Source organism: Paralichthys olivaceus, chromosome 17 (genome assembly GCF_024713975.1).
Source record: "Paralichthys olivaceus isolate ysfri-2021 chromosome 17, ASM2471397v2, whole genome shotgun sequence".
Classification (NCBI taxonomy): domain Eukaryota; kingdom Metazoa; phylum Chordata; class Actinopteri; order Pleuronectiformes; family Paralichthyidae; genus Paralichthys; species Paralichthys olivaceus.
In genome coordinates this window covers 6,609,421-6,631,618 of record NC_091109.1, presented here as the reverse complement: position 1 = coordinate 6,631,618, position 22,198 = coordinate 6,609,421, and the positions used below count along the sequence as shown (strand labels likewise).

Here is a 22,198-nt window from a genome sequence, read left to right as displayed (position 1 = left end):
GACGACATAGTAACCTATGACTTTTTAAAGCGATTTTGGACGACATACTAACCTATGACTTTTTTATCATATTTTGGACGACATAGTAACCTATGACTTTTTAAAGCGATTTTGGACGACATACTAACCTATGACTTTTTTGTCATATTTTGGACAAAATACTAACCTATGACTTTTTTAAGCGATTTTGGACGACATAGTAACCTATGACTTTTTTATCATATTTTGGACGACATAGTAACTAACCTATGACTTTTTTTATGATACTTTGGACGACATACTAACCTATGACTTTTTCATCTAATTTCAGACGACATAGTAACCTATGACTTTTGTATCATACTTTGGACGACATACTAACCTATGACTTTTTTATCTAATTGGACGACATACTAACCTATGACTTTTTTGTCATATTTTGGACGACATACTAACCTATGACTTTTTTGTCATATTTTGGACGACATACTAACCTATGACTTTTTTAAGCGATTTTGGACGACATACTAACCTATGACTTTTTTATCATATTGCAGACGACATACATGACTTTTTTATCATATTTTGGACGACATACTAACCTATGACTTTTTTCAGCGATTTTGGACGACATACTAACCTATGACTTTTTTATCATATTTTGGACGACATAGTAACCTATGACTTTTTTCAGCGATTTTGGACGACATACTAACCTATGACTTTTTTGTCATATTTTGGACGACATACTAACCTATGACATTTTTCAGCGATTTTGGACGACATACTAACCTATGACTTTTTTAAGCGATTTTGGACGACATACTAACCTATGACTTTTTTATCATATTGCAGACGACATACATGACTTTTTTATCATATTTTGGACGACATACTAACCTATGACTTTTTTCAGCGATTTTGGACGACATACTAACCTATGACTTTTTTAAGCGATTTTGGACGACATACTAACCTATGACTTTTTTATCATATTTTGGACGACATAGTAACCTATGACTTTTTTCAGCGATTTTGGACGACATACTAACCTATGACTTTTTTGTCATATTTTGGACGACATACTAACCTATGACTTTTTTATCATATTGCAGACGACATACATGACTTTTTTATCATATTTTGGACGACATACTAACCTATGACTTTTTTAAGCGATTTTGGACGACATACTAACCTATGACTTTTTTGTCATATTTTGGACAACATAGTAACCTATGACTTTTTTATCATGTTTTGGATGACATACTAACCTATGACTTTTTTCAGCGATTTTGGACGACATACTAACCTATGACTTTTTTAAGCGATTTTGGACGACATACTAACCTATGACTTTTTTCAGCGATTTTGGACGACATACTAACCTATGACTTTTTTAAGCGATTTTGGACGACATACTAACCTATGACTTTTTTCAGCGATTTTGGACGACATACTAACCTATGACTTTTTTATCATATTGCAGACGACATACATGACTTTTTTATCATATTTTGGACGACATAGTAACCTATGACTTTTTTAAGCGATTTTGGATGACATACTAACCTATGACTTTTTTCAGCGATTTTGGACGACATACTAACCTATGACTTTTTTGTCATATTTTGGACGACATACTAACCTATGACTTTTTTCAGCGATTTTGGACGACATACTAACCTATGACTTTTTTATCATATTGCAGACGACATACATGACTTTTTTATCATATTTTGGACGACATACTAACCTATGACTTTTTTCAGCGATTTTGGACGACATACTAACCTATGACTTTTTTAAGCGATTTTGGACGACATACTAACCTATGACTTTTTTGTCATATTTTGGACGACATACTAACCTATGACTTTTTTATCATATTGCAGACGACAAACTAACCTATGACTTTTTTATCATATTGCAGACGACATACATGACTTTTTTTGTCATATTTTGGACGACATACTAACCTATGACTTTTTTAAGCGATTTTGGACGACATACTAACCTATGACTTTTTTAAGCGATTTTGGACGACATACTAACCTATGACTTTTTTGTCATATTTTGGACGACATACTAACCTATGACTTTTTAATCATATTTTGGACGACATACTAACCTATGACTTTTTTATCATATTGCAGACGACATACATGACTTTTTTATCATATTTTGGACGACATACTAACCTATGACTTTTTTAAGCGATTTTGGACGACATACTAACCTATGAGTTTTTTATCATATTGCAGACGACATACTAACCTATGACTTTTTTATCATATTGCAGACGACATACCTGACTTTTTTATCATATTTTGGACGACATAGTAACCTATGACTTTTTTAAGCGATTTTGGATGACATACTAACCTATGACTTTTTAAGCGATTTTGGACGACATAGTAACCTATGACTTTTTTATCATATTGCAGACGACATACATGACTTTTTTATCATATTTTGGACGACATAGTAACCTATGACTTTTTAAAGCGATTTTGGACGACATACTAACCTATGACTTTTTTATCATATTTTGGAGGACATAGTAACCTATGACTTTTTTGTCATATTTTGGACAAAATACTAACCTATGACTTTTTTAAGCGATTTTGGACGACATAGTAACCTATGACTTTTTTATCATATTTTGGACGACATAGTAACTAACCTATGACTTTTTTTATGATACTTTGGACGACATACTAACCTATGACTTTTTCATCTAATTTCAGACGACATAGTAACCTATGACTTTTGTATCATACTTTGGACGACATACTAACCTATGACTTTTTTATCTAATTGGACGACATACTAACCTATGACTTTTTTAAGTGATTTTGGACGACATACTAACCTATGACTTTTTTGTCATATTTTGGACGACATACTAACCTATGACTTTTTTAAGCGATTTTGGACGACATACTAACCTATGACTTTTTTGTCATATTTTGGACGACATACTAACCTATGACTTTTTTATCATATTGCAGACGACATACTAACCTATGACTTTTTTATCATATCGCAGGCGACATACATGACTTTTTAATCATATTTTGGACGACATACTAACCTATGACTTTTTTAAGCGATTTTGGACGACATACTAACCTATGACTTTTTTGTCATATTTTGGACAACATAGTAACCTATGACTTTTTTATCATGTTTTGGACGACATACTAACCTATGACTTTTTTAAGCGATTTTGGACGACATACTAACCTATGACTTTTTTATCATATTGCAGACGACATACATGACTTTTTTATCATATTTTGGACGACATAGTAACCTATGACTTTTTTAAGCGATTTTGGATGACATACTAACCTATGACTTTTTTAAGCGATTTTGGACGACATACTAACCTATGACTTTTTTCAGCGATTTTGGACGACATAGTAACCTATGACTTTTTTATCATATTGCAGACGACATACATGACTTTTTTATCATATTTTGGACGACATAGTAACCTATGACTTTTTTATCATATTTTGGACGACATAGTAACCTATGACTTTTTTAAGCGATTTTGGACGACATACTAACCTATGACTTTTTTAAGCGATTTTGGATGACATACTAACCTATGACTTTTTTCAGCGATTTTGGACAACATACTAACCTATGACTTTTTTGTCATATTTTGGACGACATACTAACCTATGACTTTTTTCAGCGATTTTGGACGACATACTAACCTATGACTTTTTTATCATATTTTGGACGACATACTAACCTATGACTTTTTTATCATATTGCAGACGACATACATGACTTTTTTATCATATTTTGGACGACATAGTAACCTATGACTTTTTTCAGCGATTTTGGACGACATACTAACCTATGACTTTTTTCAGCGATTTTGGACGACATACTAACCTATGACTTTTTTGTCATATTTTGGACGACATAGTAACCTATGACATTTTTCAGCGATTTTGGACGACATACTAACCTATGACTTTTTTAAGCGATTTTGGACGACATACTAACCTATGACTTTTTTATCATATTGCAGACGACATACATGACTTTTTAATCATATTTTGGACGACATACTAACCTATGACTTTTTTAAGCGATTTTGGACGACATACTAACCTATGACTTTTTTAAGCGATTTTGGACGACATACTAACCTATGACTTTTTTATCATATTGCAGACGACATACATGACTTTTTTATCATATTTTGGACGACATAGTAACCTATGACTTTTTTAGGCGATTTTGGACGACATACTAACCTATGACTTTTTTAAGCGATTTTGGATGACATACTAACCTATGACTTTTTTAAGCGATTTTGGACGACATAGTAACCTATGACTTTTTTATCATATTGCAGACGACATACATGACTTTTTTATCATATTTTGGACGACATAGTAACCTATGACTTTTTTAAGCGATTTTGGACGACATACTAACCTATGACTTTTTTATCATATTGCAGACGACATACATGACTTTTTTATCATATTTTGGACGACATAGTAACCTATGACGTTTTAAAGCGATTTTGGACGACATACTAACCTATGACTTTTTTATCATATTTTGGACGACATAGTAACCTATGACTTTTTTGTCATATTTTGGACAACATACTAACCTATGACTTTTTTAAGCGATTTTGGACGACATAGTAACCTATGACTTTTTTATCATATTTTGGACGACATAGTAACTAACCTATGACTTTTTTTATGATACTTTGGACGACATACTAACCTATGACTTTTTCATCTAATTTCAGACGACATAGTAACCTATGACTTTTGTATCATACTTTGGACGACATACTAACCTATGACTTTTTTATCTAATTTCAGACGACATAGTAACCTATGACTTTTTTATCTAATTGGACGACATACTAACCTATGACTTTTTTAAGTGATTTTGGACGACATACTAACCTATCACTTTTTTTAATCATATTTTGGACGACATACTAACCTATGACTTTTATATCATATTTTGGACGACATACTAACCTATGACCTTTTTTATCATATTTTGGACGACATAGTAACCTATGACTTTTTTGTCATATTTTGGACAAAATACTAACCTATGACTTTTTTATCTAATTTCAGATGACATAGTAACCTATGACTTTTGTATCATATTTCGGACGACATAGTAACCTATGACTTTTTGATGCGATTTTGGACGACATACTAACCTATGACTTTTTTATCATATTTTGGACGACATAGTAACCTATGACTTTTTTATCATATTTTGGACGACATACTAACCTATGACTTTTTTAATCATATTTTGGACGACATTCTAACCTATGACTTTTGTATCATATTGATATTGATATGACTTTTTTATCATATTTTGGACGACATAGTAACCTATGACTTTTTTATCATATTGCAGACGACATACATGACTTTTTTATCATATTTTGGACGACATACTAACCTATGACTTTTTTATCATATTGCAGACGACATACATGACTTTTTAATCATATTTTGGACGACATACTAACCTATGACTTTTTTAAGCGATTTTGGACGACATACTAACCTATGACTTTTTTGTCATATTTTGGACAACATAGTAACCTATGACTTTTTTATCATATTTTGGACGACATAGTAACCTATGACTTTTTTAAGCGATTTTGGATGACATACTAACCTATGACTTTTTTCAGCGATTTTGGACGACATACTAACCTATGACTTTTTTGTCATATTTTGGACGACATACTAACCTATGACTTTTTTGTCATATTTTGGACGACATACTAACCTATGACTTTTTTCAGCGATTTTGGACGACATACTAACCTATGACTTTTTTAAGCGATTTTGGACGACATACTAACCTATGACTTTTTTGTCATATTTTGGACGACATACTAACCTATGACTTTTTTAAGCGATTTTGGACGACATACTAACCTATGACTTTTTTGTCATATTTTGGACAACATACTAACCTATGACTTTTTCATCATATTGCAGACGACATACATGACTTTTTTATCATATTTTGGACGACATAGTAACCTATGACTTTTTTCAGCGATTTTGGACGACATACTAACCTATGACTTTTTTGTCATATTTTGGACAACATACTAACCTATGACTTTTTTATCATATTGCAGACGACATACATGACTTTTTTATCATATTTTGGACGACATAGTAACCTATGACTTTTTTAAGCGATTTTGGATGACATACTAACCTGACTTTTTTAAGCGATTTTGGACAACATAGTAACCTATGACTTTTTTATCATATTGCAGACGACATACATGACTTTTTTATCATATTTTGGACGACATAGTAACCTATGACTTTTTTTTATCATATTGCAGACGACATAGTAACCTATGACTTTTTTTAATCATATTTTGGACGACATACTAACCTAAGACTTTTTTATCATATTTTGGACGACATAGTAACCTATGACTTTTTTGTCATATTTTGGACAACATACTAACCTATGACTTTTTTAAGCGATTTTGGACGACATAGTAACCTATGACTTTTTTGTCATATTTTGGACAAAATACTAACCTATGACTTTTTTATCATATTTTGGACGACATAGTAACCTATGACTTTTGTATCATATTTCGGACGACATACTAACCTATGACTTTTTGATGCGATTTTGGACGACATACTAACCTATGACTTTTTCAAGCGATTTTGGACAACAAACTAACCTATGACTTTTTTATCATATTTTGGACGACATAGTAACCTATGACTTTTTTATCATATTTTGGACGACATACTAACCTATCACTTTTTTTAATCATATTTTGGACGACATAGTCACCTATGACTTTTGTATCATATTTTGGACGACATACTAGCCTATGACTTTTTTAATCATATTTTGGACGACATTCTAACCTATGACTTTTGTATCATATTGATATTGATATGACTTTTTTATCATATTTTGGACGACATAGTAACCTATGACATTTTTATCATATTGCAGACGACATACATGACTTTTTTATCATATTTTGGACGACATACTAACCTATGACTTTTTTATCATATTTTGGACGACATAGTAACCTATGACTTTTTTTAAATCATATTTTGGACGACATACTAACCTATGACTTTTTTTTTATCATATTTTGGACGACATACTAACCTAAGACTTTTTTATCATATTTTGGAAAATGAGCTATTCTGCGAGCTGAACAAATGGAGGCATGCTATATTTTTTCTGCTGTTTTATTACGTCTGAGAAAGTCAGTCAATCATTCCAATTCAAATTATTTTTAAATAATAAGGTTAGAAGTGTTAATTTTGGGTATTTTCATACGTATTAGGACTGTAACAAATTTGTCATCTTTTTAATTAGCCCTGTGATTTCAAATGAATTGACATTTAAACTGTAAAGGTCAGAGACGTCAGCTGAGTCGGTGTGCATCTTTGTGTGTCTTTAAGAGAGAAGGAGGATATCGTATACTCGAATGGGGCAGACAGACAACCCAAAAACATAATACCTCCGGCCACTGGCTGTCGCCAACGTGGAGACATCAAATGAACTGTGAAGGCTACATCCTTTGATGTGTGGCAAGCTGGTAGTTCTCTACCTTCTCCAACAAGACATCTGAGTAGCCAGGGGTGCAGTACCTGAAACAAAACACACACAATATTAATACACTCTGTTTTGAGAGTAATTTTTCTTCATCACTATCATTGTGTTAGTGTTAGATTTGGTTCTTCAAACCACATTTTAGAATTTTAGCTTGACTTTATTATTTTTATCTGCTTATGTTATTTTAACTCTTCTATTAAATTTAAATGTTTTTTTTTAATTTATTTTAAAACTGAATTAATTTTTGTTTTGTTTGTTAGCCAAGGAGGTTATGTTGCAAAAGTACTGTAAAGATTACCACAAAACTTGGCGGAAGGATTGGACACTGACTAATAATTCAAATTGAGCATTTCTTGATATTTGACACATTTCCCAGGAAAAATTATGTGGATCTTGATTTTAAAATATCTGACATATATTGAGTCTATGAGTGTGTGCCATTTGGTGCAGCTTGATTGAATTTAGGAGTACCATTGTGCTCTACTGAGTGACAGTATAGATTTATTTACTATAATTTTGTTACTGAAGCTGTTTCCCTGAAAAATGCCACAAAGGAAAATAGGAGTGGAAGATAAGATCATGTTGACTCAACAGAGTCAGACCACAACTCTGACAAGACTGTGTGTGCTCTGATGAGTCAGTCCTAGATTACTGTTTACATCTCTCACTGTTACACACACTCACAGAGGTTAGATGTTGTTGAAGTGTGTGTCTTAGCATTCTTGTGCATACCTGACTATCTCTTCTGGGAAACAGCTGTTGATGGCGTTGATGTACTCCTGCAGTGGAGAGCCCTGCTCAGCGTCGATCTCCTGCACCTTCTTCAGACCTCCGCTGGTCACAAACAAACGTCGGGCCTTACTGTCATGAGGCAGCACCTTGGATAAGAGGGAGGTCGGGGTGTATAAACACAAATGAACAAGGCCTCATGATCTGAATCACCAAATATTTGGACATTTCTTGAAATCAAAATGACAGATTTTTTAAATTCAGGTTGTGATACTCACTTTGCTGAACTGGCACGCAACATGTTTGAGGATGTTGCTGGGAGCATCGTAGAGGAGGGGCTCCAGAGCAGGCAGGTAGGTGCACTTCTGCAGGATGCTCTTCAGAGCCTTCTTACTCTGTAAAGACACAGGAGAAAATGATGAAACACAAATGATAAAGATCTCCTCTTTGCCTCTTTAACAGGAGACTTTAATAAGAGTTTGACATGTATGATTTGGCCCATGTCTCATCCAGAAAAGGGGTTTATGACCTATAATGCAGCCAGCCACCAGGTGGCGATTGAGATCACTTTTAGGGAGCTGTCATGTTGTCCATCTTTATACACAGTCTATAGCTGATACCAGTTACTAGTAATGATTAAACCTTTTTATTGATTGATTAATCAAAAGTAAAAACTAGAAATCAAAACCTGCAGTTCTTACTTTGACCTGTAGGTCCTCTGAGCTGCTGGCCTCCATGTAGAGCTGCAGCAGGCTGGGCAGCAGTTTCTCCTTGGCCACGGCGTTCGCATGCTCTGGCGTGTGGTGCCCAATCTGGCCGATGGACCAGGCCATGGCTGCCTTGATGTGTTGCTCACGCTCCTCAGACAGACACAGGGCCAGCTGTTGCACCCCCTACAGGACAGGAGGACAAGTTCAGTTTATACATTACCTAGATGCTACAAGACCTGAGGGAATGCGTATGGATTTAGTGATGGCTTCAGCTGTCACCTGAAGAGAGATTAGGGGAACGTGCACACACCTTGGAGAGAATGATGCCCATGGCGAGGTTCTCATTTTGAGCAGCGATGTATCCCAGCATCATGATCCCCGGCAGCCGCAGGCTTCCTTGGCATTCACCCAGAGAATCGATGACTGATGACATGCCACCACAGTTCACAATCACCTGGGACAGCTGGAAACACACAAGCACATGCATGTTCCTTTGTTTACTGCCATTGATGGTTGTCCCTACAAGCGAGTGAGTCAGTGTGTGTGTGTGTGTGTGTGTGTGTGTGTGTGTGTGTGTGTGTGTGTAGTACCTCTGGTGAGTGCTTCACCACCTCCCTCATCAGAGTGGTGACGTTCTTCCTCACATACTCATCTGGATCTCGGAGGCAGGCCAGGGCTGCAGGGAAGATCTCTGCCTCGATCACCATCTCTGCCAGGGCGACAGAGTGCTTGCTGATCTGACTGAGAGCTGAGAACACCTGCCTCTGCATGGACACACAAACACGTCTGATTATTCCCACAGTTCATTCACATTAAATAAACGAAGTTACTGCTTCATGTTGTGCAGCATCTATGTGGAAACTGTTTTTCATCTTCAATGAGCAGCAAATCTCAAATTTCACCACATTTTCCAGTGTGTAAGATTTAGGTGAAAGGGATCTATTGGCAGATATTTAGAATGATCCTCATGTTTTCACTAGTTTGTTTCATCTAAATTGTAAGACTTTGTAGTTTTCTTTACCCCAGAAAAGGCCCTTTATATTTAAATACTTCATATTTACATCGATGGATTACTCTCTATGGAAGCCGCCATGTTTTTTTAACAGTTGGCCAGACTGGACAAACTAAACCCCTTTTGAGTGACAACTTGTAGGTTGACAACTGAAGGTTACCACAGGTTCTCTTTCATGTTTGAAAGAGAGGGTGAGGTGAGGAGTGTTCAGCTGCAACATGCAATTTCAACACTAGATATCACAAACTGCTACAGATTGTACCTCTAAGTAAGTTCTTCTCATAACAAGCACCTTCAGTTTTGCGTCCCGGTAGCGGATCATCAGAGCCAATTGCGCCACGGCACCGGTGTCCACCACCGCCTGCGCCAGCTCCGGCGTGTGTTTGCAGATGTCGCTGAGGGTGGAGGCCGCCATGCGTTTAAGAGCCATCTCTGGTTCCCGGAGACAGAGCAGTAGCAGAGGGACCGCACCCACATCCACCACAGACTGAGCCAACACTGATGGAGAGAGGAGGAGAACGTGAAAATACAGACACCGGGTGGATGGAGAGAGAGATGGAGAGAGAATGGAAGTCTGTCCTTACGCTCATTGTGTTGGGCGACACTACCCAGAGCCCAGGCTGCGGCCTCCTTCACCCCGGGGTCAAAATCTTCCAGGCAGAGGAACATGGCATCCACACCCCCACAGGCCACCACAGCCTGGGCCAGGTCAGGGGAGTGTTTGGCTACAGCACGAAACACAAACGCTGCTGCCTTCTTATAGAACCTCTGCGCACACACACATTGATTTCCTGGTGACTTGCTCTAACCTTAACCATACTGTATATCTCTTGCCTCATCCTAGCCCTTAAAACATGTCTTCATCTTAAAATTACCTTAAATTTATCACATGAGTAAAAGCTGTACCACACACATAGATAATCACATCAATTGGTCATATACATAGTCATTTTAGACTTTTTAATCCTGTTTTGTTGACATTATCTTTATGCTCTTATAGTTCAGGGTCTCATAGGCACCACTTAATAAAGAGTAATTGCTTTCCAATGTAAAAAGGGTTTTTACATTTAATGTTTTTATACATTTTATGTGCTATAAGTGTTGTGGTAAGCTGTAATTCAAGTATCCCTGACAATGGCGATGAATAAAGATTACTTACGTTCTTCGAGGGAAAAGAATGGACCAGTTGAGGCAGGATGTCTTCTGTCACGATGACCTTCGCCAGGTCAATGCTGTGGTCGGCCAGGCGGCCAAGAGCCAAGGCTGCAGTCTGCTGGATGCCAGGGCTCACTTCCTGTATGAGGAGATGCAGTGAGGACATCACCCCTGCAGGAGAGGAAACACTGGAGTTGGCAGCTGAAGCAAAGTATTTTTCTTTACCATTATTATCTTTGTCTCTTACCAACACGCTGCAGGGTCTCTATGTTTTGGGGTCTGGATGCCCTATCTGCAATCATCTGCACAAACTGAAATCTTGACCTCTGTTCCTGCTCGAATTCTGCAAAGCACAAACATGTTAGTGTGTCACCTGATGCAAGTCTCCTCTGATGGCTTAAAACCATTCCTGATGACTCACCTCGAATGATCTCTCGCTGACTCATTGTTACTCAGATGAAACTTTTTAACGAATTAAATTGCTTTGACAAACCAGAAAACCCTTTTAAATCACAGGGTTCAGAGCAGTGATTTCTATGCTTCTACAGCTGCTTTTATGACTGACTTGAGCACTTCTTCTTAGTTCGGTTTATTGGCGGGTGGCAAATTATCAATTGTTGCACTGCATAAATAGGACTCAAATTAAAAGATGTCAAAGCAATAACCATTATTGTCAACAAAGACTTGCTTTACATTCAAGTAATTTTTTACACTCCAGTTGATATCAAAGGAAGTATGGGCTATGACTTCATCCACCCTGGCTGACATCAAAGGGTTTTACATTTTTCACAGATTTTTTTGCAGTTTTTGAGTTTCACAGTTTGGCAAATCTTTGAGAAAAATCAGGGCACACCATTCCCAACCAACCCAAATGTTTTGTTGTATTATTTGTGCATGCGTGAGCAATAGTGCAGGAGGAGTGGCATCCCAAATTTTCATATGGAGGAAGAATAATAATATGTATGGTGAAAAGTAATATGTTTGCCCATCAGGCATAGCAGGAACAGCAGGTAGGACTCAGAGACTTTATTTGATTTATCCAAGTAAGAATTGGGACAGCTTTATCAGGAATGTATATGGTGGAAAATGGTACTCCTCAGGGCAGTATCATTAGTCAAATATTGTTTTCCATTATGATTAATGATGTTTTCTCTCAAATTCTTCCTGCTCTCTCACTCCTCTTGTCTCTCCCCCACGAGCACGATGCATGATTGCATACCCTATATTGCTCAATTAGTGACCATCGGTTTTACACTACTTTTGACGATTGTGGGAAACAATGAGTGCACTATATAGGGTATAAAAAACTTCACTAAACATTTAGACACCACTACAAATTGGTAAGCTCCTTATGTAGTGCACTATAGTGATTAGTGAGTGATTTCAGACAGAGAGGTCAAAGGTCAGGTTTGGTGATAGAGCAGCCTCAGAGGCAGTAGGGAATGTATGTGTTTTGCTCAAAGAGACTTAAGCACATGGATATGAAGTTGTGTCGTCTTGTTAAAGGCCAGCTCCCCCACAGATATAGTTCATGAAGTCCATATACACTGCTCAAAAAAATCAAGGGAACACTTACTTTTGGTTGCACAGATAGTCCAGATCCTTCAGGATGGCACGTCCATATGTGCCCTTACAAGAAGGTTTGCTGTGTCTCCCAGCACAGACTCAAGATTATGGAGGAGGAGATCTGCTGTTACACAAGGAGAGCTGGACAGGGCCATAGAAGGGCATCAACCCTGCAGCAGGACCGGTATCTGCTCCTTTCTGTGTGGAGGAACAGAATGGAGCACTGCCAGATCCCAACAAAATGACCTCCAGCCGGCTACTGGTGTGCATGAACTCACCCAAATGTCAGAAACCAGACTGAATAATTGGTTCATCAAGATTTGATGCGAGATTTAAGTAAAGCATAGTTCATACATCATGTTCGTGACAGGTCCACTGTTGTTCCAGCAATTTCATATAAAACAATTATATACATCTATATATAGATAGATATAATTGAGTGAAGAAGAAAAAAATCCCTCACTTGTCATAATGAAAGACGTGTCTGTCTGCTGTTGTTTGCAGGGCTCACACTGCCCCCTGGCGGCTGTGGCCTCACGTTATCGCCTCAACGCAGCCTTGTGTGTGTGAAATCTTATGTTATCATTGTAAAGGCCTTTTTGATAATTTTCAACAAAAGTTAAATGTTAAAAACAGTTAACTAATAATATATTTTATTTTATATTTTATTGTATCATACATCTTAACAGACGCTATAATATTTAACATATAAATGTATTTTATAATAATTTAACCTTGCACACACACACACGTTTTGTGTGCTTAAGCAGCCACATATTGTTGGCGACGAGCAATCAAATTTAAGTCTTTATTTTATTTTATCTCTCATTTGTTTATTTTTGCATTTCATTTTTGAGTGTTTGTCCAAAAAATCTCTTTGTTTCCGATTTACAACAACTACAAACATTTACATTCTCTTGACTCTTTACCTCCGTCTCTGTGCGAAACCCGGATCCCTGCTTGTCGTCAGGATGAGATCTCATCCTGAGTCAGTCGTCGATGTTTCTCTGCTCCGTCACTATAAACGGGCTGTTTTCGTGTTTTAATGTCCGTAGGTCGTGTCATAAAGGAAAAGAGGGAACGCGATCAACTGTCAGTCTGCTTTGCTCTGTCTGGCCCTGGAGGCTTCCTGCAGTCAAACATCAGCAAATGCAGAAATCAAAGCAGTGCATGCTGGGAGAGTGTTGTTTTTTAATTGTCTTTTTTTTTCTAAATAACAACACTGGGTTTCATATGGCAAAGACAAAGCCAGACTTAAACTGATGCAAACTAAAAATCCTTTTTTTTTTTTAAATGCACAGAAATTAATTGAATTTGCATGGAGCCAAAACACAACAGACCAGGAAGTCTCCTCCTTTAGAAAGTGCTTTGACATCACAACAGCCATCGAAAGGACATTAATGTGTGCGTGTGTTTGTTTGTTGTCTGACGGTGGTGAGAGTTCCCTTTCAGTAGCTGAAAGGCCAAAATGATGTATGTTTTATTGGTCTTCACATTTAATAATGATAATAATACACTCCATCCGTAAGCCTTCACTCAAACTTAACTCTAAACCAACCTCTGGTGTTTACTCCCTCTTTACACTATGCTGTCTCATATTTATTCCTTTAAAAATTATTCCTCAGATGTTTTTATTTTTTATTTTATATTTTTTACACAAATACTGACAGAGGAAAAAAATACTTTCTATATTTTTGTTTTCATTTTTGCCGAGACAAACGGATTTTTTTACCGCACCTATTAATGATTCTTCACTTCGTTTTATCAGTCTCATACAATATAATGCAATTCACCTGTTGCTGAAAGATGAGAGTATTAAACCCCTTGTAGGCTATGATGCTCTTTTATTACAAGTCATTAGATTTGAATAGCGATGGATTTTGTGGTGATGTTTTTTTTGTTTTTTTGTGCTTATGATTTGATGAAAAGATTTATAGATATAGGGTTATAGATATATAGATATAGATACTATAGTTTATTTGTTGCAGTGATAAATGAGCCTTCGTTAAACCTGCTTAAAATAAGGAACATTCAATGTGTTTTGACAGAAGATCGTGGCTGCATTAGGTTTTACAGAAGATATATGTATTTTATAGATTAATAAGCTATCTAACTATGATGATTTGTTTATATTTTAAATATTAAATGTACCCTCTGCAGTTTGGTTGTATGACACAGTAAAAGATTAAATATATATAGCTATATATTTCTGCTTATATAGTCCTGACCTGTGGTTTATATATAGATCAAGAGGAAAAACTCCCTCATTTCTCTGGAAATTTGTCAAATAGGCTGAAACACGACCACGCACCCGCGCGCACGCACAGTTTTTAGGGCATTATTTGCAGACAGCTGCGCGCTCACGTCTCCTCTGCGGTGAGAGCAGGGTGAGGGGCGACGGGGCAATGTGCACGAGCAGCAGAGACAACAAACAAAGAGCGGATCGAGCCGTGCGCTACAGCTGCTGCGCGCACACATACATACATACATGCATGCATATGCATAGCTGAACTGCAGTGATAGACCACAGCCGCCAGGAGGCAGTGTGAACCAACAGCAGAGACTTTCACTATTACAGGGGAGATTCGTTCGTTATTTATACGTTTTATATAAGGGCTGGAAAACATCTGTGGGCCTGTGATGAACATATGATGCATGAGCTGTATATGGACTATGAGGGCAAAGTTGGCAAAGGAGCCGCAGGTTCAAATCCATTGTCATTAGGCATCCAGCCTGTTGAAGTGTCTTTAAGCAACACACTAATTCCTTACCACCTCCAGGGCTGCAGCTCTGTCACTAAACATGACCCCTGACCTCTGTAGAGATTAGTTCCAGACACACTCTCATGAAATGTCACATCGGTTGTGAAAAGCTATACTTAAGAGATACTTAATCAGGTTGCTGCTGTGCTTTAATTCAATTTATATTTCATCGATAAAAGATATAGAAACTTTTTACATTTGTACCAATGTTGCAGTTTTCGCCTTATTACAGCATATAAGGCAAATAACTCAAACATTTCACCCACCCTCCATCGGCATAGGTAGGTAATGAGCGAATTTTCATTTTTGGGTGAACTATCCCTTTAAAGTATGAAAAGGCTACATCTTTTGAATTCAAGATGTGTTGTGATCACAAGGCCGGCTGGTAGTTCTCTAACCTCTCCAACAAGACCTCTGAGTAGCCAGGGGAGTAGTACCTGAAATGAAACACACACACACACACATTTTTAACTTTACCCTTTTGAATTTTTCTTGTTCATTGTCTTCATCGAGGAGAAAAAAACACTGAGCTGATTTCCATGACACTTGGAGAAGGGCCAAGACAAATTTGAATTAAATTTTGCATTTTTTACAAATTCTCCAGAAAATAAGGTGACCGTTGGGCCTGGGTGGATGTACAGTATGTGTTCTACTGAGTGCCATTCTAGATTTATTTATGATCATTTTGTTAATAAAGCTTTTTGTTTCTCTAACAAAATAAAATGTGAGGTAAATGATGAGCTGTAGTAGATAGTTGGAGATAAGATCATGTTGACTCAGCAGACTCAGACCACAGCTCAGACTGTGTGTGATCTGATGAGTCAGTCCTAGATTACTGTTTACATCTCTCACTGTTACACACACTCACAGAGGTTAGATGTTGTTGAAGTGTGTGTCTTAGCATTCTTGTGCGTACCTGACTATCTCCTCTGGGAAACAGCTGTTGATGGCGTTGATGTACTCCTGCAGTGGAGAGCCCTGCTCAGCGTCGATCTCCTGCACCTTCTTCAGACCTCCGCTGGTCACAAACAAACGTCGGGCCTTACTGTCATGAGGCAGCACCTTGGATAAGAGGGAGGTCGGGGTGTATAAACACAAATGAACAAGGCCTCATGATCTGAATCACCAAATATTTGGACATTTCTTGAAATCAAAATGACAGATTTTTTAAATTCAGGTTGTGATACTCACTTTGCTGAACTGGCACACAACATGTTTGAGGATGTTGCTGGGAGCATCGTAGAGGAGGGGCTCCAGAGCAGGCAGGTAGGTGCACTTCTGCAGGATGCTCTTCAGAGCCTTCTTACTCTGTAAAGACACAGGAGAAAATGATGAAACACAAATGATAAAGATCTCCTCTTTGCCTCTTTAACAGGAGACTTTAAGAGTTTGACTCATCTTCTCCAAAGACTGAATAAAGACGGACGACGCGGCTCCACTTGCTCCCACTACCCAGAAACGAAGGTAAAAAATCCCAGAAAAGACTGCTGCCATTCTGCACACGTCATGGAGGTCACCTGCTTGTTCAATCATGATTTTTTACACCGTTTTTGGGCATCAAATAATTAATTAAGATGAACCTTACTGGAAAATTAGCTCTTGAACAAATATCAGAGTGGTAAGAACTATCTAAAATGACATCATTTTAATTTCTTTGACATGTATCATTTGGTCCATGTCTCATCCTTTAAGAGGTTTTTTGCCTACACTGCAGCCAGCCGCCAGGCGGCGATTGAGATGCTTTGGCTTCACTTTTAGGGAGCTGTCATGTTGTCCATCTTTATACAGTCTATAGCTGATACCAGTTACTAGTAATGATTAAACCTTTTTATTGATTGATTAATCAAAAGTAAAAACTAGAAATCAAAACTTGCAGTTCTTACTTTGACCTGTAGGTCCTCTGAGCTGCTGGCCTCCATGTAGAGCTGCAGCAGGCTGGGCAGCAGGTTCGCCGTGGCCACGGCCTTTGCATGCTCTGGCGTGTGGTGCCCAATCTGGCCGATGGACCAGGCCGTGGCTGCCTTGATGTGTTGCTCAGGCTCCTCAGACAGACACAGGGCCAGCTGGTGCACCCCCTACAGGACAGGAGGACAAGTTCAGTTTATACATTACCTAGATACTACAAGACCTGAGGGAATGCGTATGGATTTAGTGATGGCTTCAGCTGTCACCTGAAGAGAGATTAGGGGAACGTGCACACACCTTGGAGAGAATGATGCCCATGGCGAGGTTCTCATTTTGAGCAGCGATGTATCCCAGCATCATGATCCCCGGCAGCCGCAGGCTTCCTTGGCATTCACCCAGAGAATCGATGACTGATGACATGCCACCACAGTTCACAATCACCTGGGACAGCTGGAAACACACAAGCACATGCATGTTCCTTTGTTTACTGCCATTGATGGTTGTCCCTACAAGCGAGTAAGTGAGTGTGAGTGTGTGAGTGTGTGAGTGTGTGTGTGTGTGTGTGTGTGTGTGTGTGTGTGTGTGTGTGTGTGTGTGTGTGTGCAGTACCTCTGGTGAGTGCTTCACCACCTCCCTCATCAGAGTGGTGACGTTCTTCCTCACATACTCATCTGGATCTCGGAGGCAGGCCAGGGCTGCAGGGAAAATCTCTGCCTCGATCACCATCTCTGCTAGGGCGACAGAGTGCTTGCTGATCTGACTGAGGGCTGAGAACACCTGCCTCTGCATGGACACACAAACACGTCTGATTATTCCCACAGTTCATTCACATTAAATAAACTAAGTTACTGCTTCATGTTGTGCAGCATCTATGTGGAAACTGTTTTTCATCTTCAATGAGCAGCACTCGCATCATTCATGTTTTCTAGTTAATGTGTTTTATGTTTGTTATCAAATCTACAGAACATCTGTGATGACATTTAACATTAAGATTGAAATGTTCTTTGAATTTCAAAATGTTTCTTTCAAGAGTATAGTTGCAACATTTATGCTCATATTTCACCACATTTTATAGTTTTGCCCGTCTGATAAAAACACATGTGTTTGATTGTCTAACTTGTGACTTTGGTCCATCTTTATTGAAATAGTTAAAGAAATTATTGAATACGAAAAATAGATTTAAAATAATAATAATGCAATATAAATGTGAGAATAAGCCCAATACAAATCATAAAGGAAAATATGCATAAAAATGAAATATTTTCAATAATATACTAAAATATAATTATGAACATTGTGATATAATAACTGTATGGAAATTACATGCAAATTTAAAGCATTAAACACAGCCATTTCACTGTTTATTATTTAAAAAAATACTGAAGCTTCAATAACCAAAATAACAGAAGGCACTGACATTATATGCCTTAGTCATTAATAACTATGGTTACCACTGCCATAACAAGAAGGCGTTTTAAAGGAAAATAAAAAATGCTGATGATGTTTAATTTCTATGAGACTATTGTAAATGAACATGAGCTGAGTTTAATCCAAAACTGTTCTGAACCTTGAGTTTTGCGTCCGGGTTGAGGATCATCTGCGCCAAGTGCGCCACGGCACCGGTGTCCACCACCGCCTGCGCCAGCTCCGGCGTGTGTTTGCAGATGTCGCTGAGGGTGGAGGCCGCGATGCGTTTCAGAGCCATCTCTGGTTCCCGGAGACAGAGCAGCAGCAGAGGGACCGCACCCGCCTCCACCACAGACTGAGCCAACACTGATGGAGAGAGGAGGAGAGCGTGAAAATATAGACACCGGGTGGATGGAAAGAGAGAGAGAGTGGGAATGGAAGTCTGTCCTTCTTACGCTCATTGTGTCGGGCGACGTTGCCCAGAGCCCAGGCTGCGGCCTCCTTCACCCCGGGGTCAAAATCCTCCAGGCAGAGGACCAGAGCATCCACACCCCCACAGGCCACCACAGCCTGGGCCAGGTCGGGGGAGTGTTTGGCTACAGCACGAAGCACAAACGCTGCAGCCTTCTTATAGAACCTCTGCACACACAACACAAACACACACAACACAACAGACAGCCGTGTCTCCATGACTTTACATTGATTTCCTGCAGACTTCCTATAACCCTAACCATAGTTACCTGCCTGATCCCTAACCCTAATTTAACTGGAACCTTTATTTTAAACAGAACCTTAAATCATGTGACCGTGTTAACAGCTTTAGGTCCCCACTACATGAGGGATATCTGGAACAAACACATACACACTGCATTTGATTTGACGAAAAACTGAGGATTTGAGACTTTTATTATAAAATACATCATGAAAACCCTCTTTTGTAAAACCTGAAATTAAATTCCTTCTTTTTATTTATCATTTTAAACTTTTTGACACTTTTATTTTCAACATTTAGTTTCATATCTTATTGTCCAGGGTCTGACAGACACTTATTGTCCAGGGGTCTGACAGACACTTATTGTCCAGGGGTCTGACAGACACCATATAATAAAGTGGTAATTGCTTTTAAATATAAAAAAAATACTTTATTTCGTTAATACACTAAATTGGAAAGTTGTTTACACTCTTACATACTTATAAGTGTAGATAGCTTCTAAAGTGTCCCGAGAAACCTTAAAGACAAAATATGTTCATGTCTTCACATCAGTTGCATTGTAAAATAAAATTCTGAAGCAAACAATGACTGCTTGTCAGATTTTAACATTTTTATGCGACACTGCAAAGACTTAAACTATGTGTCCCTCTACACTGAGCCTCTGAGTGGACTGGGACAGACAGAGAGGAAACAAAGGCCTGCATGGTTGCTCTCATGCTAAAAGGGGGCTCTTGGGTTTTGAAGTAGCCCCCAAGCTTTCTGCCAAGTGAACCCACAAAAATGACACTCACACTCAGGCCCACCCTGCAGCTATCGCAGGGGCTGACCTCCTCCTCCTCTGTCTCCCCCTCTAACAGCAGCCTCTCCAGGGTGAAGACAACCTGCCTCTATGCTACAGGAGCAACAAATAAAGCAGTGTAATGTGGAAGGATGATTAGAAATACTGACATTCTGTGAGACCAGGGAGTGAACCAGCTGGGGCAGGATGTCTTCCCTCACCACGGCCTCCGCCAGGTCATCGCTGTGGTCGGCCAAGCGGCCCAGAGCCAGGGCTGCAGTCTGCTGGATGCTGGGGACCACGTCCAGTATCAGGGGACGCAGCAAGGACATCACCCCTGCAGGAGAGGAATCACTGGAGTTAGCAGCTGAAGCAAAGACACTGAAAAAGTGGTTCAGTTTTGTTTTTGAGTTGTGCAGTCTATGCATCACTTTGTACTGGATTCCTCTGTAGTATGAATTTATAGAACAACAATGAATCAAAGTCATTGCCACTTCCCAGAGCTCCGCTGATATATCTGAGTTCAAGTCCCTCTCCCAGGCCTCCCTAATGAGGTCAGAAGAAACCTGGCCAGCCAGACATTCTACACATTTTGACATAAGGTGTAGGTCCGGAGGGAGCAAGAGATTTTCAAGGGAGGGTGCAGTGAAGATGGGGGACTTAAAGTTCTTCCAAATTAAATTAGGAAGATTAAATTTAGTACTTAGTTGACTAAATGAAGCACATTTACCATCAAATATAAAGATCTAGAATCAAGCCTCTTATAAAAGGATGCATTTAAATAGTCCTTCCACATCTGGGTGAGATTATAACCGAGAAAACTCATCTCACTATAGCGCCCCCATTATCTTTGTTTCTTACCAGCAGTCTGCAGGGTCTCTATGTTTTGGGGTCTGGTTGCCAGATCTGCAACAGTCTGCACGAACTGCATCCTCGACCTCTGATACTGCTCGAAAACTGCAAAGCACAAACAGGACAGTGTGTCACCTGATGCATGTCTCCTTCTATGACAGAAAACTGCTCCTGACACTCACCTTGAATGATCTGTCGCTGACTCATTGTTTCCCAGATGCAAGAAAAATTACTTTTATCAACTTAATTCACTGAAACTAAACAGAAAACGCTTTTTTATCACGGGGTTCAGTTTTTCTCTGAACCGTTTTCCCGGCGGCTCTCTCCTTGTTGTTGAGTGTTGCCGTGACAACCGACAGGAAGCAGGATGTTCTTGAGCTCCTGACAAAGATCGTCTCTTGTGGAGAGGTGTCACTCCGCTCGCTGTTTCTGATCGGCTCGGGTGCGTGTCGACATATGTCGTCCCGCTCCTCCCGCTCCTTTGTTCCTGCAAAAAGAAGAGCGCCAAATTATCATTATTGATGTGTCACGTGTTCACATTCAACACAAAAAGCAGCAGAAGTGTTGATGTATGAACCTCTCATCATAAAGTACATTTTATTTTTCTTCTGCGCAATTTACCTGCAGGACTCGACCTGTCTGGATCACTTCTTATTATTTGTTTTGTAGGTGTTTTTTAAGGATGTTTTGTGAACCAAGTTTACATGCAAATGAAATTTTTTTTATAAATCTTTTTTTTTTTAATTTTAAAATCTCACTGAAATGAGGAACAGTCAATCTCCTGTCTGCCACAGCAAACAAATATAGATAAAGTAAATATGAAAATAATTACATACAGCATTTTTTGGATTTTATAAGTGTGCAACTAAATATCTTTGTGGAAAAAAATAATACATATACATTCAGTAAAGCACACAGACGTAATAGACATTTATGCTATTATCCTAAGACATTCTACATGTTTTGTGTTATCTTTATTTT

General features: G+C 38.5%; 2 protein-coding genes and 2 long non-coding RNA genes across 5 annotated transcripts; 1 reads left to right on the top strand and 3 right to left on the bottom strand.

Annotated features, from left to right (window-relative positions):
* Window positions 1–1,356: 1,356 nt before the first annotated feature.
* Window positions 1,357–6,450, bottom strand: LOC138405311 (uncharacterized). Its single transcript, XR_011239027.1, has 2 exons — window positions 6,344–6,450; window positions 1,357–5,054 (listed from the first exon to the last, which is right to left on the bottom strand). It is a non-coding gene; the product is annotated as an uncharacterized lncRNA (long non-coding RNA).
* A 793-nt stretch (window positions 6,451–7,243) lies between these two features.
* Window positions 7,244–11,870, bottom strand: LOC109629895 (sperm-associated antigen 6-like). Of its 2 annotated transcripts, none has more exons than XM_069513003.1 (11): window positions 11,657–11,870; window positions 11,483–11,578; window positions 11,240–11,406; window positions 10,665–10,848; window positions 10,343–10,578; window positions 9,659–9,832; window positions 9,379–9,531; window positions 9,060–9,251; window positions 8,637–8,753; window positions 8,362–8,507; window positions 7,244–7,664 (listed from the first exon to the last, which is right to left on the bottom strand). In XM_069513003.1, exons 1-11 carry the CDS (start codon window positions 11,679–11,681, stop codon window positions 7,586–7,588), a joined length of 1,569 nt encoding a protein of 522 aa, XP_069369104.1. In that variant the 5' UTR covers window positions 11,682–11,870; the 3' UTR covers window positions 7,244–7,585. The 2 variants fall into 2 exon arrangements, with proteins under 2 accessions (XP_069369104.1, XP_019943444.1); XM_020087885.2 differs by having other exon boundaries at window positions 10,373–10,578; window positions 11,657–11,868.
* A 150-nt stretch (window positions 11,871–12,020) lies between these two features.
* On the top strand, window positions 12,021–13,159 carry LOC138405309 (uncharacterized). The gene is made up of 2 exons (XR_011239025.1): window positions 12,021–12,245; window positions 12,826–13,159. It is a non-coding gene; the product is annotated as an uncharacterized lncRNA (long non-coding RNA).
* Window positions 13,160–15,694: 2,535 nt separating this feature from the next.
* Window positions 15,695–21,578, bottom strand: spag6 (sperm associated antigen 6). Its single transcript, XM_069513004.1, has 11 exons — window positions 21,400–21,578; window positions 21,227–21,322; window positions 20,536–20,702; window positions 19,331–19,514; window positions 19,036–19,241; window positions 18,078–18,251; window positions 17,766–17,918; window positions 17,447–17,638; window positions 16,755–16,871; window positions 16,480–16,625; window positions 15,695–16,000 (listed from the first exon to the last, which is right to left on the bottom strand). Exons 1-11 carry the CDS (start codon window positions 21,422–21,424, stop codon window positions 15,934–15,936), a joined length of 1,527 nt encoding a protein of 508 aa, XP_069369105.1. The 5' UTR covers window positions 21,425–21,578; the 3' UTR covers window positions 15,695–15,933.
* Window positions 21,579–22,198: the final 620 nt, after the last annotated feature.